This window comes from Hemitrygon akajei, chromosome 30, assembly GCF_048418815.1.
Source record: "Hemitrygon akajei chromosome 30, sHemAka1.3, whole genome shotgun sequence".
Lineage (NCBI taxonomy): Eukaryota > Metazoa > Chordata > Chondrichthyes > Myliobatiformes > Dasyatidae > Hemitrygon > Hemitrygon akajei.
The window spans coordinates 41,677,404-41,699,544 of record NC_133153.1 but is presented as its reverse complement, the minus strand read 5'-3'; the positions used below and the strand labels follow the sequence as shown (position 1 = coordinate 41,699,544).

The 22,141-nt window shown below is 44.7% G+C and overlaps 1 protein-coding gene across 1 annotated transcript in view; it reads left to right on the top strand.

The window, feature by feature from the left end:
• The window catches only part of rasgrf1 (Ras protein specific guanine nucleotide releasing factor 1), a 116,708-nt gene extending 94,773 nt beyond the window's left edge, over nucleotides 1-21,935 (top strand). The window contains exons 23-27 of the mRNA XM_073032700.1: nucleotides 4,787-4,984; nucleotides 5,089-5,168; nucleotides 9,461-9,578; nucleotides 14,653-14,721; nucleotides 20,075-21,935. Coding sequence (XP_072888801.1) covers nucleotides 4,787-4,984; nucleotides 5,089-5,168; nucleotides 9,461-9,578; nucleotides 14,653-14,721; nucleotides 20,075-20,167 — 558 coding nt within the window. The 3' untranslated portion in view covers nucleotides 20,168-21,935. The remainder of the gene's footprint in view (nucleotides 1-4,786; nucleotides 4,985-5,088; nucleotides 5,169-9,460; nucleotides 9,579-14,652; nucleotides 14,722-20,074) is intronic.
• The last annotated feature ends 206 nt before the right edge of the window (nucleotides 21,936-22,141 follow it).

The window sequence follows — 22,141 nt, the reverse complement described above, 5'->3', positions numbered from 1 at the left end:
TCATTTGTGTCGGAGGAATGGGGCTTGTTTTGCTGTTGTTGCTTGCCGGGTTCTATGTTGTTCTGCCGAGCTTTGTGGGCATGCTACATTGGTACCAGAATGTGTGGCAACACTAGCGGGCTGCCTCCAGAACATCCTCGGGTGTGTCGGTCGTTAACACAAACGGCACATTTCACTGTATGCTTTGATGTGCACGTGATAAATAAATCTGAAATAAATAAGTGCACACACAAATCATATCAGTGAGAGCAGTGGAAGGATCAGTCAGAGTCAGCATGGATTTATGAAGGGAAAATCATGCTTGACTAATCTTCTGGAGTTTTTTGAGGATGTAACTATGAAAATGGACAAGGGAGAGCCAGTGGATGTAGTGTACCTGGACTTCCAGAAAGCTTTTGATAAAGTCCCACATAGGAGATTAGTGGGCAAAATTAGGGCACATGGTATTGGGGGCAGAGTACTGACATGGATTGAAAATTAGCTGGCTGACAGGAAACAGAGTAGTGATTAACGGGTCCCTTTCGGAATGGCAGGCTGTGACCAGTGGGGTACCGCAAGGTTCGGTGCTGGGACCGCAGCTGTTTACAATATACATTAATGATTTAGATGAAGGGATTAAAAGTAACATTAGCAAATTTGCTGATGACACAAAGCTGGGTGGCAGTGTGAAATGTCAGGAGGATGTTATGAGAATGCAGGGTGACTTGGACAGGTTGGGTGAGTGGGCAAATGTATGGCAGATGCAGTTTAATGTGGATAAATGTGAGGTTATCCACTTTGGTGGCAAGAACAGGAAGGCAGATTACTATCTAAATGGAGTCAAGTTAGGAAAAGGGGAAGTACAACGAGATCTAGGTGTTCTTGTACATCAGTCAATGAAAGCAAGCATACAGGTACAGCAGGCAGTGAAGAAAGCTAATGGCATGCTGGCCTCTATAACAAGAGGAATTGAGTATAGGAGTAAAGAGGTCCTTCTGCAGCTGTACAGGGCCCTGGTGAGACCCCACCTGGAGTATTGTGTGCCGTTTTGGTCTCCAAATTTGAGGAAGGACATTCTTGCTATTGAGGGAGTGCAGCGTAGGTTCACAAGGTTAATTCCCGGAATGGCGGGACTGTCATATGTTGAAAGATTGGAGCGACTGGGCTTGTATACACTGGAACTTAGAAGGATGAGAGGGGATCTGATTGAGACATATAAGATTATTAAGGGATTGGACACGCTGGAGGCAGGAAGCATGTTCCCGCTGATGGGTGAGTCCAGAACTAGAGGACACAGTTTAAGAATAAGGGGTAGGCCATTTAGAACTGAGATGCGGAAGTACTTTTTCACCCAGAGAGTGGTGGATATGTGGAAAGCTCTGCCCCAGAAGGCAGTGGAGGCCAAGTCTCTGGATGCATTCAAGAGAGAGTTAGATAGAGCTCTTATAAATAGCAGGGTCAAGGGATATGGGGAGAGGGCAGGAACGGGGTACTGATTGTGTATGATCAGCCATGATCACAGTGAATGGCGGTGCTGGCTAGAAGGGCCGAATGGCCTACTCCTGCACCTACTGTCTATTGTCTATTGTCAGTGAGGATTGTGCTGGGGGTGCCCACAAAGTGTCGCCACACTTCTGGCGTCAAGAGACCATGCCCACAACTCACTAACCCTTACCGTTACACCTTTGAAATGTGGGAGGGAATTTGAGCACCCAGAGGAAGCCACAGCATCACGGGGAGAACGTACAACCACCGTATAGACAGCGGCTGCCTCTGTAAAGCACAGATGCCCCTATAAAGCACTGTGTCAAATGCTGTGCCACTCTTTGCTAATATGGGCCCACGTGCCTCTGCATGTCATCAGAGAGCTGTCCCATTGCTAAACTCGAGCATTTGACATCAGTTTTACACTTGCCAGCCCGTCCTGGTACCCAGTGTTGAGTAGCCTTAAACCTCCTTTACCCTATGCCACACGGAGAGTCCCCTTCATGTGGTAGTGAGGTAGTGTTTATGAGTTTAAAGTCAATTCGGAAATCAGATGGCAGAGGAGAAGAAGCTGCTCCTGTGTGCCTTCAGGCTTCTGTACCTCCTCCCTGATGGTAGGGATGAGAAGAGAGCATGTCCTGGGTGATGATGGATGCTGCCTTTTTGAGGCATCACTCCTTGAAGATGTCCTGGTTGCTGGGGAGCCTAGTGCCCATGATGGAGCAGACTTTCCTTAGATTTCCTGTTTCTGTTTATTGCAGAAAGGTTTGCAGTTCAAGCTGCTTTCCATCAGAAGAAAATGATAGGTCCTACTTCACAGACTCAGATCCAGATTTATTTATCTTGTGCCAATCAAAGCATACAGTGAAACGTGTTAACAATCAACACAACCGACGGCTGAGCCGAGGACAGCTCTCAATTGTCACCACACATTCTGGCGACAGATCAATACTCTCATTTAACTGTAACCATGTATATAACATATATAACCATATAATGTATATAGAAATGAAACAAAGTTTCTCTGAACCAGGGTGTAAAGCACAGTAGTACACATAACACACGATAACTTATGAAGGTACTGATAAAATCTACAGATGAATCACACATAGGTAACAAACTGATATTAAATATTGTCAGGTACAGAACAGATTACCAGCAACATTTCGAATATATCAGGGAGTTCAGAAGCCTAATGGCCTGAGGGAAGAAACTGTTTCTCATCCTGACCGTTCTTGTTTTTATGTATCGGAGTCTCCTGCCTGATGGTAGAAAGTCAAAGAGGATGCTGGACGGATGGGTGGGATCCTTAATAATACTAAGGGCCCTGTGTTTGCAGCGCTGCTGATAAATGTTCCCGACGGATGGTAGGGAGACTCCTATGATCCTCTCGGCTGTTCTCCCAGTCCTTTGTAGGGACTTCCGGTCCGATGCTCGACAGCTCCCACACCAGATGGAGATGCAACTTGTCAGGATTCTCTCAATGGTGCTCCTGTAAAACGGAGTTAAGATGGGATGGGGGGGAGGGGGGAACATTGCTCGCCTCAATCTTCTTAGGAAGTGGAGGTCCCACTGTGCCTTCTTGTTCAGGGAGGTGGTATTAAGGGACCAAGTGAGGTCATCTGTGATGTGCACGCCCTCTGTGGAGGAGCAATGTATTTGTAGAAGGGGATGGCTTGTCTGTGACTTCCTGAAGTCCACAATGATTTCCTTTGTCTTCTCTACGTTCAGGCTCAGGTTGTTCTTCTCACACCAGTCCAGCAGTCGTTCCACTTCCTCTCGACACTCCGTCTCATCATCGTTCTTGACGAGATCAACCACTGTTGTGTCATCTGCAAACTTGATGACACGGTTTGAGCTGGATCCTGCGACACAGTCATGTGTCAGCAGTGTGAACAGCAGTGGGCTGAACACACTGCCTTGGGGAGTGCCAGTGCTCAACGTAATGGGACGTTGCTGCTCACACAGATTGACTGTGGCCTTACTGTTAAGAACCCGGTATCCAGTTGCAGAGGGAGGTGTTGAGACGCAGCGAGGACCGTCTCCCCACCAGTTTCTAGGGTATGATGGTGTTGAACACCAAACTGAACTTATTTTCCAGGTAGGACAGGACAGAGTGGAGGGCAGAGGCTATTGCATCATCAGTGGATTGATTTGAGCAATAAGTGAACTGGAAAGGGTCTAGTGTAGCCTGGAGAAAGGCTTTAATGTGCTCCATGACCAGCCGCTCAAATCATTTCATAATGGCAACCTGGTTTCATAGTGACAACATGGTATGCTCACCATGTTCAGCAGAACAACACAAACAACAACAAAAACAAAACAAGCCCCTCCCTCTCTCTCACACACACACTCACTCACTCGTGTGCACGCGCACATGCACAGTCCTCTGACTCCAGGACAGGCTGCCCTCCAGTGGATTCAGTGGTCACTGCATACAACCCAGAAGGAAGTCATTTGGCATCATCCTCCTTGGAGATCTCTCCAATTTACTTACTCTTCTGAACTTTCCCTATCAATTTTTTTCCAAATGCCTTTAGAAGTTTTGATTTGTTTTATTTCTGCCAAATCTGTGTCTCAGCTTACTGTGTAAATAAACAAATTGTCTTGTCCTCCCCGCTAGTTCTTCTGTCTATAATCTTAAATCACTGACCTTCCCGTCACTGGTAGTAGTTTTTCCTTATTTATATCAATTTTGAAAGAATTTGTTAAACCTCCTCTTAACCCTGTCTGCCGTATGGCAAGTCCCATTCTCTTCATGACTGAGACCTCTCATCCCCAGGGCCGAGTTAGTTTTATCTATACAAGGCCTAGACACCCACAGCCTGGAACTGTCTGCAGCACTGTGATGGAAATTGAACTGAATTGACTTCATTACTTACATCCTTCATATACATGAGTAAAAATCTTTACGTTACATCTCTGTCTAAATGTGCAATGTGCAATTTATAGTTATTTATAATAAATGCACAACAGGACAGTCAATATAACATAGAAATACAGTTGTGTCAGCATGAATTAATCAGTCTGATGGCCTGGTGGAAGAAGCTGTCCCAGAGCCTGCTGGTCCTGGCTTTTATGCTGCAGTAGCAGCTGGAACAGTTCTGGGTTGGGGTGATTCAGGTCCCCAATGATCCTTTTTTCACACCTGTCTTTGTAAATGTCCTGAATCTTGAGAAGTTCACAACTACAGATGCACTAGTCTGTCCGCACCACTCTCTGCAGAGCCCTGCAGTTAAGGGAAGTACATTTCCCCTACCAGGCAGTGATGCAGCCAGTCAGGATGTGCTCAAAAATGTTACCTTCTTCCTGTTCTCCTCAGATCAGCGACTTAATAGCGTCGGAGATTCTGAAGAACGACGATGTGAATGCGCGAACGGCAGCCATTGAGAAATGGGTGGCGGTGGCAGACATCTGCAAGTGTCTCCACAATTACAACGCTGTGCTGGTGATAACCTCAGCACTCAACAGAAGTGCCATCTTCCGGTTGAAGAAAACATGGATGAAAGTGTCAAAGCAGGTGAACTGGTGGAGTTGTTAGGCTGAGGGGTGCAGTTCAATTTGGTAATTAAGTGGCGGTTGGAACTCCAATCACATTCTTCTCTCTCTCTTTCTTGTTTTTAGACTAAGGCTTTAATAGACAAGCTGCAAAAACTGGTGTCGTCTGAAGGACGATTCAAAAATCTCCGGGAGGCACTGAAAAAGTATGTTTCAGCTGTTGAATAGAGATACGGAAATCAGCATTAAGTAGCAACCCAAAATGTCTGCCGTGCCTTGAACCGCCATTTTGTTGCATGTCAAAGCAGAAAGTGGGATTGAATACTGATGTAACAAGCCAGCAAGTCATCCCCCTCCCCACCTCACCATTCCTTCTTCCAGCAGCCAGTTCTACCTCGTAGAAACTTAGGAAACAGGACTCAATCATGGTAAAGAGCAACATGCTTCACAATATCCTTCTTGAATTACAGTGACATACACTCAGTAGCCATATACCTATCATTAATGCAAATATCTTGGATGTAGATGGGTCATATTCTGCATGGAAGTCACATGCATATTCTGCAGTGGAGTGCCTCAGGGATCTGTTCTGGGACCTCTCCTCTTTGTGATTATTATAAATGACCTAGATGAAGAAGTAGAAGAGTGGGTTAGTAAGTTTGCTGATGACACAAAGGTTGGGGGTGTTGTGGATAGTGTGGAGGGCTGTCAGAGACATCGATAGGATGCAAAACAGGACTGAGAAATGGCAGATGAGTGTGAGCTTGTTCGTTTTGGTAGGTCAAATATGATGGTAGAATTTAGTATTAATGGTAAGACGCTCGGCAGTGTGGAGGATCAGAGGGATCTTGGGGTCTGAGGCAATAGGATGCTCAAAGCAGCTGTGCAGGTTGACTCTGTGGTCAAAAAGGCATACAGTGCATTCATCAACCATGGGATTGAGTTTAAGAGCTGAGAGGTAATGTTACAGCTTTATAGGACCCTGGTCAGACCCCACTTGGAGTACTGTGCTCAGTTCTGGTTGCCTCACTACAGGAAGGATGTGGAAACCATAGAAAGCGTGCAGAGGAGATTTACAAGGATGTTGCCTGGATTGGGGAGCATGCCCTATGAGAATAGGTTGAGTGAACTTGGCCTTTTTTCCTTGGAGCAACGGAGGATGAGAGGTGACCTGATAGAGGTGTATAAGATGATGAGAGGCATTGATCATGTGGATAGTCAGAGGCTTTTTCTCAGGGCTGAAATGGCTATCACAAGAAGGCACAATTTTAAGGTGCTTGGGAGTAGGTACAGAGATGTCAGGAGTAAGTTTTTTATGCAGAGTGAGTGCATGGGATGGGCTGCCAGCAAAGATGGTGGAGACGGATACGATAGGGTCTTTTAAGAGACTCCTGGATAGGTACATGGAGCTTAGAAAAATAGAGGCCTATGGGTAACCCTAGATAATTTCTAAAGTAAGTACATGTTCGGCACGGCTTTGTGGGCTGAAGGGCCTGTATTGTGCTATAGCTTTTCTATGTTTTTGTGTTTCTATCTAATCAGCCAATCATGTGACAGCAACTCAGTGCATAAAAGCATGCAGACTTGGTCAAGAGGTTCAGTTGTTTTTTTCAGACTAACAATCAGAATGGAGAAGAAACGTGATCTAAGTGACCTTGACCGTGGAACGATTGTTGTGCCAGACGGGGTGATTTGAGTACCTCAGAATCTGCTTATCTCCAGAGATTTTCACACAGAACAGCCTGTAGGGATTACAGAGAGTTGCTGGGGGTAAAAAAACATCCAGTGAGTGGCAGTTCTGTGGGCAAAAACTGCATTATGAATAAGAAAGGTCAGAGGAGAATGGCCAGACGGGTTCAAGCTGACAGAAGGGTCAGTAACTCCATGTGTTACAATGGTGATGTGCAGAAGAACATCTCTGAACACACAACACGTAGAACTTGAAGTGGATGATCTACAGCAGCAGAAGGCCTAATTGGGTTTCACTCCTGTACCAGTAAATTGGCCACTGAGTGTATTTTTGCCTAGGAAGCCCGCCTCATGAGAACTCTGTAAGTTTAGATCAGTACATGGATGGGAGAGGTATGGGGTCTCCAGGTACAGTTGATGGGACAAGGCAGAATACTAGTTTGGCATGGACTAGATGGTCTGAAGGGCCTGTTTCTATGAATCTGTAAGTGCTGAATACTGCACCTTGGTGTAAGAGTTTCCCCAATCCATTTTCCAATCAACAGTCCTGCTAAGGCATTAGCAGAAACTGGAAGCACTTTCTAGATGTCTGTCTTTTGTGAGTCTTTCAGTAACTAACATTCCCAGCTTGAAGGTTGTGAGTTCAAGCCCCACTCCAGGAGCTCAAGTAGAAAGATGTAGACTGGTACTCCAGTACAGTACTGAGAGTGAATCACACTATCTTTCTTCCAGATGAGGCACTAAATCAAGGCTATGTTTAGGTTTAATGAACATACAAATCAGAATCTTATTATCACTTACATACTGTATCTTGTGAAATTTTAAACACACAAGATTCTGCAGATGCTGGACATCCAAAGCCACACACATAAAATGCTGGAGGAACTCCGCAGGTCAGGCAGTGTCTGTGGAAAAGAATACGGTCAACGTTTCCGGAGGGACTCAGCAGGTCAGGCAGCGTCTGTTGAAAAGAGTACGGTCAACGTTTCCGGAGGGACTCAGCAGGCCAGGCAGCGTCTGTGGAAAAGAGTACGGTCAACGTTTCTGGAGGGACTCAGCAGGTCAGGCAGCGTCTATGGAGAAGAGTACGGTCAACGTTTCCAGAGGGACTCAGCAGGTCAGGCAGCGTCTGTGGAAAAGAGTACGGTCAACGTTTCCGGAGGGACTCAGCAGGTCAGGCAGCGTCTGTGGAAAAGAGTACGGTCAACGTTTCCGGAGGGACTCAGCAGGTCAGGCAGCGTCTGTGGAAAAGAGTACGGTCAACGTTTCCGGAGGGAATCCGCAGGTCAGGCAGCGTCTGTGGAAAAGAGTACGGTCAACGTTTCCGGAGGGACTCAGCAGGTCAGGCAGCGTCTGTGGAAAAGAGTACGGTCAACGTTTCCGGAGGGACTCAGCAGGTCAGGCAGCGTCTGTGGAAGAGAGTACGGTCAACGTTTCCGGAGGGACTCAGCAGGTCAGGCAGCGTCTGTGGAAAAGAGTACGGTCAACGTTTCCGGAGGGACTCCGCAGGTCAGGCAGCGTCTGTGGATAAGAGTACGGTCAACATTTCCGGAGGGACTCAGCAGGTCAGGCAGCGTCTGTGGAAAAGAGTACGGTCAACATTTCCGGAGGGACTCAGCAGGTCAGGCAGCGTCTGTGGAAAAGAGTACGGTCAACGTTTCCGGAGGAACTCAGCAGGTCAGGCAGCGTCTGTGGAAAAGAGTACGGTCAACGTTTCCGGAGGGACTCCGCAGGTCAGGCAGCGTCTGTGGAAAAGAGTACGGTCAACGTTTCCGGAGGGACTCCGCAGGTCAGGCAGCGTCTGTGGAAAAGAGTACGGTCAACGTTTCCAGAGGGACTCAGCAGGTCAGGCAACGTCTGTGGAAAAGAGTACGGTCAACGTTTCCGGAGGAACTCAGCAGGTCAGGCAGCGTCTGTGGAAAAGAGTACGGTCAACGTTTCCGGAGGAACTCAGCAGGTCAGGCAGCGTCTGTGGAAAAGAGTACGGTCAACGTTTCTGGAGGAACTCCACAGGTCAGGCAGGCCAAACAGTCGACATTTCAGGGCCAGATCTTTCTTCAGGGCGGAGCTCCGCCGGCATTTTGTGTATGTCATGAAATTTGTTTCGCGGCAGCAGCATAGTGCAATATATATTACTATAAGTTACAATAAGAAATATATTTTAAAATAATTAGTGCAAAAAAGAGTAAAATAGTGAGGTTCATAGACTGTTCTGAAGGTGGAGGGGAAGAAGTATGTGTAGTCAGACTTCCGGTACCTCCTCCTTGATGGTACGTTTGGTAAGTAAACATGAAAGATTCAATCTGAGATTCAGATTCATTTATTGATCACAGGTACAACGAAACATACAGTGAAATGTATCATTTGTGTTAACAACCAGCACAACCTAAGGACGCTGGCCTTTAAACACAGAGGCCTGGACCCAAGATGTCCTTCTTCACATCACTGTCCTTTGAATGCGGAGCTTGGAGCAGAGGCCTTGACCCCAACCTGATCTCCAACTTGTCCCTAAGCTCTAATCTGACCTCTAACTCCCACACACTCTTGTCCTTAAACCCCAACCTAACCCTGAACTCCCCTGATTGTCCCCAAAACCATCCCTACAAACCTGAAAAAAACAACTAAGTCTGAGACACAACTTTGAGAAAAGACCTCATTGTCTTAATTTGAAAAATAGCAGGAGAGTTCTCTGAGGTGACCTGGCGAGTATTTATTGTTCTATGAAATCCTAGTCTTTCTATTTTTCTTTCATAACTAAAATATCTACTGTTTGATGTTTAACCAACAACTTCTTGTTTGTTGTCTGCAGTTGTGACCCTCCATGTGTTCCTTACTTGGGAATGTATCTGACGGACTTGGCGTTTATTGAGGAAGGAACACCCAATTATACCGAAGATGGCTTAGTCAACTTCTCCAAGATGAGAATGGTACGTAAGTGAACATCGGATAGAATCTTTCCTTTATTCAATCATGTCTCTCTCTGCTGTATGTACTTCACTGGCAGAAAGTCTGGTGGATGGGAAGGTATCCCCACACACAATAATGGTTTCCAGTTTTCCCCAAACTCACCTTAATTAAAAGGAATCAGAATTATTATCACTAACAAATGTCATAAAATTTGCTGTTTTGTAACAGCAGTACATTGGAATGCATAAAATATTCTATAAATTACCATAAGAAATATGCAATTAAAAATTACATAAGTAGCACAAAAATAATGAGGAAGAATCCATAGGTTCAATGTCCATTCAGAAATCTGATGGCAGAGGGGGAGAAGCTGTTTCTAAAATGTTGAGTGTGTGTCTTCAAGCTCCTGTACCTCCTCTCTGATGGTAGCAATGAGAACAAGGCCTATCCTGGGTGAATAGGGTCCTTAATGATGGATGCTGCTTTTATGAGGCATCGCCTATTGAAGGTGTCTCCGATGGTAGGGAGGCTAGTGCCCCTAATGGAGCTGACTGAGTTTGCATCTCCCTGCAGCCTTTCCTGATCCAGTGCAGTGGCCCCTCCATACCATGATACAATCCGTCAGAATACTCTCCACGGTGCATCTGTAGTAATCTGCAAGTTCTTAGTGACATACCAAATCTCCTCAAACTCCTAATGAAATATAGTTGCTGAAGTGTCTTGTTCATCAATACGTTGGGCCCAGGAGAGATCTTCAGAGAGGTTGACACCAGCAACTGGAAACTGCTTACCCATTCCCCTGCTGATCCCTCCTGCCACTGGTAATCATTTCCATACCGAAGGCATTGATTGTAGACAGTACTGATTATCCTGCAATGCTTCTTTCATGATACTGTTTGGCAAAGGGCTGTTTGTCCAATAGCACCATTTACAAAACTGTGCTTCGTTGCACTGAGACTGAAACTGCTGCAGGCTGGTTGGTTCATATCGCAGCTTCTATGCCATCATAGAACACATATATGAAGGAAACAAATTGCTGAGGGCAGCCAATCTGAGGAGAAATCTCCACAGACCCATTCAACTGAGGGAATCAAAGACTCTTGTGAGTCCATGAATTGTGTTTGATGCTGCTCCTGCATTTCTCTTGGACTCGTGAGCAGTGGAAATCACGCCCATTGTCCCTCTAAAGAAAAGCTGTGCTTTGAGAGCAAGTCTTTGTGACCAGTTGAGGAGGAAGATCAGGATGGTGCTCCTTGTGACAAGTATTTCACTGCTAGATACTAACGGAGTCTCCCAAACATTGAACCTCAGTGTAGGACCATACACAATCCAAGTCCTTCTACCAAGGTGCATGACCATACACTTCCCAACGTTGTATGGCATCTTTCACCTCTTTGCCCGTTCTCCTGATCTGCCTAAGTCCTTCTGCAGATCCCTGCTTCCTCAACTCTACCTGCATCTCCACATATCTTTGTATTGTTCGCAAACTTGGTCACAAAGCCATCAATTCTGTTGTTCAAATCACTGACATACAACATGAAACAAAGCAGTCCCAACACCGACCCCTGCAGAACATCACAAGGCACCAGCAGCCAAGCAGAAAAGGCTTCCTTTATTCCCACTCTTTGCCTTCTGCTAATCAGCCAATCTTCTCTCCATGCTAGAATCTTTCTGTAATACCATGGGCTCTTACCCTGTTTACCTCAGGTGTGGCTCATTTCATTCCCTTTGCATTGTTAATGAGTTGGCATAGGCAGAAGTTTAAAAAAAAACTTCACTTTTTTTAAATTCCCATTTTGACTAAATGGCTATGAGCTGTACTAAGCACTTAATACAGGATCATGTTACTGTGCTATACCAAGTCACACAATCGGAATTTATGAAACAGAAAATGATGGAAATACTGAACAGAGCAGAGAGCATCAGTGGAGAAAGGAAGAGAGTTAATGGGCACCATGGTAGCGTAGCAGTTAGCGCGAGACTATTCCAGCTCGGGGCGTTGCAGTTCAGAGTTCAATCTTGGCATCCTATGTAAAGAGTCCCTGTACATCCTCCCCATGGATGCGTGGGCTTCCTCCAGGTAAGACACCAGTTAGTAGGTTAATTGGTCAGAATCAAATCAAAATTCGGTTTAATATCACTGACATATGTCGTGAAATTTGTTATAACGTGGCAGCAGTACATAATAATAAAAAACTGTAAATTACAATAAGTATGTATATTTTAAAAAAGTTCAATAAAAAATAAATAAATAGATAAATAATGCAAAAAGAGAGGAAAAAGAATAGTGACGTAGTGTTCATGGGTTCAACGTTCAGTCAGAAATCTGATAGTGGAGGGGAAGAAGCTGTTTCTGAAAAATTGAGTGTGTTTCTTCAGGCTCCTGTACCTCCTCCCTGATGGTAGGAATGAGAAGAGAACATGTCCTGAGTGATTAAGGCTTTCTTTGTAACTGAATCAATAATTTGGGCCCAGGATAGATCCTCAGAGATGTTGACACTCAGTAACGAAACTGCTCACCCTTTCCACATCTGGTCCCTCGATGAGAGCATGTGTGCGTGCCCTTGCCTCACCCTTCCGGAGTCCACAATCAATTCTTTCATCTTTCTGACGTTGAGTGCATGATTGTTGCTGCGATCAACCAGCTGATCTTATCTTGCTCCAGTACGCCTCCTTATCACCATCTGAAATTCTGCTAACAGTGGTTGTATTGTCAGCAAATTTATAGATGGTGTTTGAGCTGTGCCTAGCCACACAGTTGTCGGTGTAGAGAGAGTAGAGCAGTGAGCTAAACACACATCCTTGAGGTGCACCAGTGTTAATTATCAGTGAGATGGAGATTTATTTCAGACCGTAGTCTCCCAGGGAGAAAGTTGAGGATCCATTTGCAGAGATCATTGTAATTTGTCCCGTGATTAGGCTAAGGTTAAGTCGAGGTCTGCTGGGCAGTGTAGCCTGAAGGACTGGAAGGCCTATTCCACACTGTATGTTGAAGTAAATAAAATGTTTTCGCTGGATGACCTTTTGTCTGGCCTGCCTGACCCCCTGACAGAGGTGAAAGGGACTTGACAGTTCTAGTGCAGGATTCCCTAAAGGTTAACTTGCAGGTTGAGTTGGTAGCACAGAAGGCAAATGCAATGGTCGTATGTATTTCAAGAGGTCTAGAATACAAAAGCAAAGATGTAATCGCGAGGCTTTGTAAGGCATTAGTCAGACTGCATTTGGAGTATTGTGAGCAGTGTTGGGCCCCATGTCTAAGAAAGGATCCAAAGAAGATTCACAAGAATGATCCTGGGGATGAAAGGGTTAATGAATGAAGAGCGTTTGATAGATCTGGGCTTGTACTTGCTTGAGTTTAGAAGAATGATGGGAGAATTACATAATATACATAATTGTTAAATTAAATAAGTGCAAAAAAAGGAAAGAATTGCTGAGTGTGTGCCTTCAGGCTCCTGTACCTCCTTCCTCATGGTAGCAATGAGAAGAGGGCATGTTCTGGGTGATGGTTGTCCTTAATAATGGATGGCGCTTTTCTGAGGCATTGCTCCTTGAAGATGTCCTCTATATTGCAGAGGCTGGTGTGCATGATGGAGCTGACTAAGTTTACAACTCTCTGCATCTCACTTCAATCCGGTGTAGTAGCCCCCACCCTCATGATGGAATGGCAAAGCAGATCTGATGGGCTGAATGGCCTAAATCTGCTCCTATGTCTTAAGGTCTTATTTCCAGCATTTTCTGTTTCTATTTCTGCTTTACTGCATCTACAATTTATTCTTTTTGATGACTTTCAAAGGTTTCGAAGGTACATTTAATGTCAGAGAAATGTATACAATACACAGGAAGTGGGGGAATGACAAAGATAATTGAGAATCAGAATCAGGTTTTTAAGTTCAAAATTAATTTATTATCAAAGTACATATTGTCAGCATATACAATTTGAGAATCATTTTCTTGTGGGTATTCACAGTAGAACAAAGAGATACATAGAATCAATGAAAAACTACTCTGATGTATGTTGTAATTTTTTTTGTTTTGTGGCAGCAGTACAGTGCGGTACGTTAAAATAATACCGTGACTTACAATAAGAAATATATTAAAATAAAGTAGTGCAAAAATAGTGCGCTAGTGTTCAATGTCCATTTAGAAATCTGATGGCAGAGGGGAAGAAGCTGTTCCTAAAATGTTGAGGGTACGTTGTCGGGCTCCTGTACCTCCTCCCTGATGGCAGTAACGAGAAGAGGCCATTTCTTGGGTGGTCAGTCTCTTTAATGATGGACAGTTCCTTTTTGAGGCATCACCTTTTGAAGATAACCTCAATGGTGGGGAGGCTAGTGCCCGCAATGGAGCTGGCTGAGTCTATTACTCTCTGTTGTTGCACAAAAATCTCAAAGAACAGCGAAAATCATTAGAAAACCAACCTCGGCTAGTCTCAGTGAGAACTCATTGGTCACCTTAGAAGTGGAGTGAAAGTAAGGTGTCCTCAATCCCAAGGGACTACTGAGGAGGAAAAAGAAGTTCAAGAGGGCCCAAACTTGATGAAATAGTAGATAATTGGTAAAGTGATGTTGCAAAGATAAAGTGGACAGCCCATGCCTTTTTCCCAGGGCAGAAATGGCTCAAACATGAGGGCATAATTTTAAGGTGAATGGTGGAAAATATTGGGTAGGATGTCAGAGGTAAGTTTTTAACACAGAGAATGGTGAGTATGTGGAACGCCCTGCCAGGAGTGATGATAGAGACAGATAGATCAGGGACATTTGAGAGACTTGTAGACAGACACATAGATGATGGAAAATTGGAGGGCAATGTAGGAGGAAAGTGTTAGATTGATCTTGGAGCAGGTTAAAAGGTCAGCATAACATTGTGGGCCGAAGGGCCTGTACTGAGCTGTAATGTTCTATGTTGTATAATTGATAATATGTCTTGTACACAGAGGTAAACTACATCGAACAGCCCTTTTCCTTCTGCCGATGCTATTGTACACAAGCTATTTACGTGTACTTATATTTTTGTTTGGCTCTGACTGTTTGTTCTGACTGCTCTATAAATACCGTACGTTGTGGAACCCATTTCAATTTCCGCTTACTTTTACAGATATCTCACATAATCCGAGAAATCAGACAATTCCAGCAGACCTCCTACAAAATAGAGCAGCAAACCAAGGTCAGTTCATTTTAAGCGTTGTGTAAGTTAAAAGGTTTCACTGCATCTTTCTGATTTCTGCATGGGTGTACAAAGGAAGGATGTGGGCAAGCACGGTGAGAAAAATCCCACTGCAGCTTCAAGTTGTGCCGGGGATTCACAACATTTACCTGATCCGCCAGACAGAAGCTCAGTTTGGTACCTCATTCGAACGGTGTTTCTGACAATGCTGCACGTCCTCAGAAGGATGGAACAATCAATTTTATTCTCCATATACATTTACGTGTATTAGGGATTTGATGTGGAGTGATGGTCAGGGGTGGGACGGGGGGAAGACCTGCAATAAAAAAACAACATTCAGCAATTATAAAGAATAATATAAAAAATAAACTTAGAACTTAAAGTGCAGAATATGGAATAAAATGTGCACAAATACCAGAATGTATTGGTACTGCAGTAACTGTTATTTAGTACTCACATCTTTTGCTCAGGTTTAGATTTTATTGTTAAATCTTTCCTTCCAAATAATTAGTTTTCCCGGATCCACCTACCTTTGTATATTAGCATGTTGAGTGCTCCCACGGCTTCCTCTCCACATCACACACCTACACAACTGGGACTGCAGCTCTGCTCTTTCACTGTTACTGGACAAAATCCCAGAACCCCGATCTAATGACACTGAAAGCACCTTCACCACACTAGATGTAGATCCTTGGGAATAGGCATTGAATGCCGGTCTTAACACATTCCTAGAATGTTGTTAAAAGAAAAGTTCAAAGTTCAATTTATTATCAAAGTACATATACAACCTTGAGATTCATTTTCTTGTGAGCTTACTCAATAAATCTGTAGAATAATAACCATACAGAATCAATGAAAGACTATCCAACCAGGGTGCAGAAGACAACAAACAAAAAGAAGGATCACTAACAAATAACTAAGCAAAAAATATCAAGAGCATGAGATGAAGAGTCCTTGAAAGTGAGTCCATAGGTTGTGGGAACAGTTCAGTGTTGGGGTGAGTGAAGTTATCCCCTCTGGTTCAAGACCCTGATGAATGAGGGGTAATAACTGTTGCTGAACCTGGTGGTGTGAATCCTAAGGCTCCTGTACCTTCTTCCTGATGGCAGCAGCAAGAAGAGAGCATGGCCTGGGTGGTGGGGGTCCTTAATGATGGATGCTGCTTTCCTGCAATAGAGTTTCGTGTAGATGTGCCCAGTGGCGGGGAGGGTTTTACCCCTGATGGACTGGGCTGTGTCCATTACTTTTTGTAGGATTTTCCATTCAGGGGCTTTGGTATTTCCATTCCAGCATGTGATGCAACCAGTCAATATACTCCCTACTACACATCTACAAAAGTTTGTCATCAAAGCCTACAAAGAGGTGGTCCTTGCATACTGTTGAGCAAGGAGAACTGGGTGGCACGGTAGCATAGCAGTTCGTGTAACCCTGGTTCAATTCCCACTGCTGTTTGTAAGGAGTTTGCATGTTCTCCTTGTGAGTGCATGGGTTTCCTCCGAGTACTCTGGTTTCCTCTCACATTCCAAAGAAATATTGGTTAGTAAGTTAATTAGTCACAAGAGTGTAACTGGGTGGTGTGGGCTCATTGGGCTGGAAGGGCCTGTTATCGTGCCGTATCCCTAATTAAAATAAGAATAAATGCAGTTGGAACAATTCTAAAGAATTTCCCACAAGAAACAAACTTTTAACACCATAAATCAGCGAGTTGTTTTGTTATGTCTCCCCTCTCGCTGTGAAATGGGGACACCTCTTTTTCCCTTAGGGAGAGAGAGAGAGAGCCTGTGGTATGTCAAATACCAGGTGAACGAGTAGTCTTTGGGCTACTGCAAGTCTGTGTCTTTATCGATGCTTTGCTGCACGGTTGACTGCTCAGTGGGGGGCACCGATGCTTTTATGCCGGTGGGGTGGGGGGGAGTGGTGGTGGTTGCCTTACTGCTGCTTGTGCGTGGGAAGGGGGAGCTGGGGGGGGCTTTGGGGTTCTAATGTTTAACTGTCATTCATTCTTTGGAGCACTCTGTTTTCGTGGATGTTTGCGAAGAAAAAGAATTTCAGGATGTATATCGTATACATTTCTCTGACATTAAACATAACTATTGAAACTTATTGAACAAAATTGCAAATGAAGGCCAGTTAATGTATCACATGACACAAGGTACTGGAAATCTGGACCAATACACACAATGTGCTGGAGGAGATCAGCAGGTCAGGCAGCATCTGTGGACGGGAATAAACAGTCGACATTTCAGACTGAGACTCTTCATCGGGATTGGACATTAATGTATCACGTTATTTTTATGGTCAAATCCTGTTGAATAATTCTGAAAGCTCTCTAATGTTCATGGCATGCAAACCTTTATAAATTTTCCATTTCCATACATCCTTTCCTTCATGATTTGACCAAAGGTACCATTTTGATGCCTGTTGAAAAGAGTGTCAACCCTCTAATGAGGATTTATTTCATGGACATGGGAAGAGAAAAGGATGAATTAAATTTTAACCTCCATATTTTCCTCCAGTCATTTTCAGGAAAATAAGACCATAAGAGACTTGACCTTTGGATTACCAAAGGCACTGAAGCTATGGAAGAGCTGATGTTGGTGAAGATAAACTTCAAAGCTATCTAACTGAGCACCCACATGGGAGGCCATGTCATACTACCCCTGTGGCTCAGTAAGCAGTGTATCACTGGTGGGTCAGAAGATTGTATATATCACTGGTGGGTCAGAAGATTGAAGTGTATCACTGGTGGGTCAGAAGTTTGTATATATCACTGGTGGGTCAGAAGATTGTATATATCACTGGTGGGTCAGAAGTTTGTATATATCACTGGTGGGTCAGAAGATTGTGTATATCACTGGTGGGTCAGAAGATTGCATATATCACTGGTGGGTCAGAAGATTGCGTATATCACTGGTGGGTCAGAAGATTGTATATATCACTGGTAGGTCAGAAGTTTGTATATATCACTGGTGGGTCAGAAGATTGTGTATATCACCGGTGGGTCAGAAGAGTGAAGTGTATCACTGGTGGGTCAGAAGTTTGTGGGGTCAAGTTCCCCTCCAGAGACCTGAGCACATTCTGATACAGTATATTAGGCTTTATAAGACATTGGTTAGACCACATTTGGAATATTGAGAGCATTTCTGGCATTGGCGAGAGCCCAGAGGAGATTTACAAGAATTATCCTGGGAATAAAAGGGGAAACATATGAGGAATATTTGATGGATCTAGGCCTGAACTCAATGGAGTTTAGAAAAATAAGGGGAGTTCTCATTGAAAGGCCTTGATAGGGTGGATATGGAGAGGACATTTCTAGTAGTTGTAGAGTCTAGGACCAGAGGACACAGCCTTGGAATAGAAGGATGTCCCTTTAGAACAGAGGTGAGGAGGAATTTCTTTAGCCTGAGGGTGTGAATCGGTGCTGTGGAGACCAAGTCATTAGGTATATTTAAAGCAGAGTTTGATAGGCTCATGATTAGTAAGGGTGTCAAAGGTTACGGTGAGCAGGCTGGAGAATGAGATTGAGAGGAAAAATAAATCAGCCATGATCGAATGCTGGGGCAGGCTTGATGGGCCAAATGGCTCAATTTTGTTCCTACATCTTATCGTCTTTTGGACTATTGAATGGTTCCCTAGCTTGATACACTGAATACTTGACCTCTCAATCTTTCTCGTAATGGCCTTGCACTTACTGTCTATCTTGTCTGCACCTTCTCTGTAGCTGTTGCACTTGGTCTAGATTCTATTATGGTTTTACCTCAGTGCACTGTTGTAGTAAATTGATTTTGTATGGACATTGATCAAGACAAGTTTTTCACTCTACCTAGCTACATGGTGCAATGATAAACCAATTTATCAATGGATATTTTGCAGATGACCCACCGATAGCTAACAACAAAGTGCTGCCAATAGAGACAAACTGAAAGCCTTGTGTTTCTCTGCCAGCTTTCACGGCTCCAAATCCCTTTCCTTACAAACAAGCAAGTGTTTTTAAGGCTGAGTTACTGCTACAGTAAAGAAGGGCAGAGGTCAAATTTTCCATAGCAAGATCCCACATCCTGCAAGGTCATAATTATTAGAAGTTGAAAGAAATACCCAGAGCAGGCTGCAGCCTCAGACACAGAGCCCAGAGCAGGCCGCAGCCTCAGACACGGAGCCCAGAGCAGGCCGCAGCCTCAGACACGGAGCCCAGAGCAGGCCGCAGCCTCAGACACGGAGCCCAGAGCAGGCCGCAGCCTCAGACACAGAGCCCAGAGCAGGCCGCAGAATCAGACACGGAGTCCAGAGCAGGCCGCAGCCTCAGACACGGAGCCCAGAGCAGCTGGAGCAGGCCACAGCTTCAGCCTCAGATGAGCTTTAGAGATCTGTTCATTTGTAGGGCAGTACACTGGCCCCGCTCATAAAGATACTGACTCCACAACCTATATACGCACTTTCAAGGACTCTACATCTCATGTTCTCAGTATTATTTATTTATTTTTTATTATTATTAGCACGATTTGTCTTCTTTTGCACATTGGTTGTTTGTCAATCTTTATGTTTTTTTCATAGATTCTAGTGTATTTCTTTATTTCCTTGTAAATGCCTGCAAGAAATGAATTCAAGGTAGTTTATGGAGACATTTACGTACTATGATCATAAATGGAATTTCACTTTGAGCTGTTTCACTGATGCCTGTCAGAGAAGGTAATCTGAACTCCAGTGTAGTCTGGCCTCTGTGTAACCCAACCCTGTATGACCTACTGAGTGTAGAGAAGGGGAATTCCCAAGATTCTGTGTAGATGAGATTTCCAATAGGAAAGGCAAATGTAATATCCATGAGGTTTCATGGCTCAGGATGTGACCTGGCTGTTGAATATGGAAAACCAAAGCTTAACATTGATGTACGGGCCCATCATAGAGCTGAACTTAACTCTAGTCAGCATTCATGAATTCACCTGCACTCCAGGAACTGTACAACCTACTAGGCTCTTTCCAATAAATTGAAATGGAATATTTAAAGGCCTAGATAGAGTGGATGTGTAGATGTTTCCATTAATGGGGGAGTATAGAACCAGAGGACACAGCCTTGGAACAGAGGCACAGCTCTTTAGAATAGAGATGAGGAACAATTTCTTTAGCCAGAGGGTGGTAAATCCATGGAATTCATTGCCACAGATGGCAAGTCATCAGCCATATTTAAAGCGGGTTGATAGGCTATTGATTAGTATGGGTGTCAAGGAAGGTAAGGGATGGGGTTGAGAGGGGAAATAAATCAGCTGTGATGGAATGGAGGAGCAAGCTTGATGGACCAAATGGCCTAATCTGCTCCTATGTCTTGTGGTCTGAAAATGTCCTGTTTTGTTTCATTCAGGTGGCGAGGTACCTACTGGTCCAGACCAATGTGATGGATGAAGAAAGCCTTTATGAGGCGTCCCTGAGGACAGAACCGAAGCAACCGACCTGAGTCACAACCATCCCTCTGCCTCAGAAACCCTCACATAAGCAACGACACCGCTGGTCTCCTTCAGCGTGCTGTGCATGGGCCACTGCTGAAGAGAAGACACCATGGAGTGCACCACCCACCCACCTGCTCCTGACAATAAATAGCTGCTGGACTTCTCCTGTAGAGCAAATATTAACCCCCCCCAAAAAAAAACTACAGCAGTTGTTAGTATTTGTGGTGACAACTGAGCCATTTTAGCTTTCTTTAAATCTACACAGTCCTTTAAAATTGTCCAGGAATGGATGGTGTAATGGGCCAGGATACTGTCCTTCCAATTCCCGTGTCTGGATCCAATCCAGCCCAGGGTGCTAGGCCCCGCGATGGACGCCTGCCCTCCCTCGTGAACGTGTGGATAGTCAGCAGACTCCTTTCATCACTGGGGCCAAGGTTCACATCCTGAGCGTCAGGCCAAATGTAGTCTCTCTGAGGTGGGACCTGTTCCACACCAGCCCATGCTGATGGGCTGAATGGCCCCACTGGCTGACGAAGGGCTGTGTGATGTCGCTATCCACAGCACGGTTGTCTCATCGCGGGCTCAAAGCCAAATGCAGAAGTCACCCCTCCCCCCCGCCTGATGAGGGTGACCTTTTGCCACTGGAAGGCAGTGTGATATGACTGACCACCACACCAATATTTCCCAGGGAAAATCCAAGTTCATATCCCAGACTGTAGGCTTTCTCTTCCCATTCACTAACCTTCCATCTCTGGGTCTCAATGAAGCTCAGCTTGAAAGGTTTCCTTTCTTTGATTAAATTGGATTAGCACCCCTGGGACCCTGGTTTGAATCCTACTCTAGTTGTTAAATAATGAGACTCTGAGGCTCAGTCCTCTTTGGATAGACTGAAGCCTACAGCACAAAAGCTCACTTGACGTAGTACCAATTTCCAGCTGATGTCCATGGCTAGTGTGGAGATATCCACTCACCCTTTCTGAGGCTAAGATGCATCACTCGTGTATAGAAAGATCAGTAGACTGCACCTGTCCCACACTGTACCCAACTGCAGAACGCCGAATGCCACAATTCAAGATTAGATCAAAGGATGAGCTTTATTTGTCACATGTACATTGAAACATCAAAACATACAGCGAAATGCGTCGTTTGCGTCTACGACCAACACAGTCCGAAGACGTGCTGGGGGCAACCCCAACGTGTCACCACGCTTCTGGCGCCAACATAGCATGCCCACAACTCACTGACCCTAACCCCTACATCTTTGGAATGTGGGAGGAAACCGGAGCACCCGGATGATTCCCATGCGGTCACGGGGAGAACGTAGAAACCCCTGACGGGCAGCGGGGGGGGGGGGGGGTGGGAATTGAACACTGACCGCTGGCGCTGTAAAGCATTCCGCTAACCACAATGCCACCGTGAGGCCCACATGCTCTGCTCATTAAGATGAGGCTTACCAAAATAAACCTCACCTTAAGGAGAACCATAGAAATTAAAATTGTGCCCCTGATCCCTTACAAAACAGTTCTTGAATAAGAGTTGTGCTGAAGCTCGAACTCCAGGCCAGTGCTTCTCTGTAGACCTCAAGCTGGTTTAAGTTTCTCTGGATCTGCTCCGACTGACACCAGGTGCACCGCATTGATGGTGGGCGGGATAAGGTTTGTCCGCAGAGGCTTTGGTCAGCTCTTGGAGTCTCCGAGCAGTGACAGGAAATGAGAATAAGCTGGAGCTTTGCTCTGTGTGTACTTACATTATTTGAAGGAGTAAAGAGATTTTTCACAAGTCTAACAATGTTTTCTTGGTCATTATTTAATCAGCATGTTTATTGACCAGTTAAAAATGAGTCGGATGGGAACTCTTCAGTAAATCGGATTCTGAGTACAATCATCTGTTAGAAATGTTATTCTTTTAGTTATTTAGGGATATAGTGCCAGGGAGGCCCTTCCAGCCCTTTGAGTTGCACCACCCTGACAATCCTGATTTAA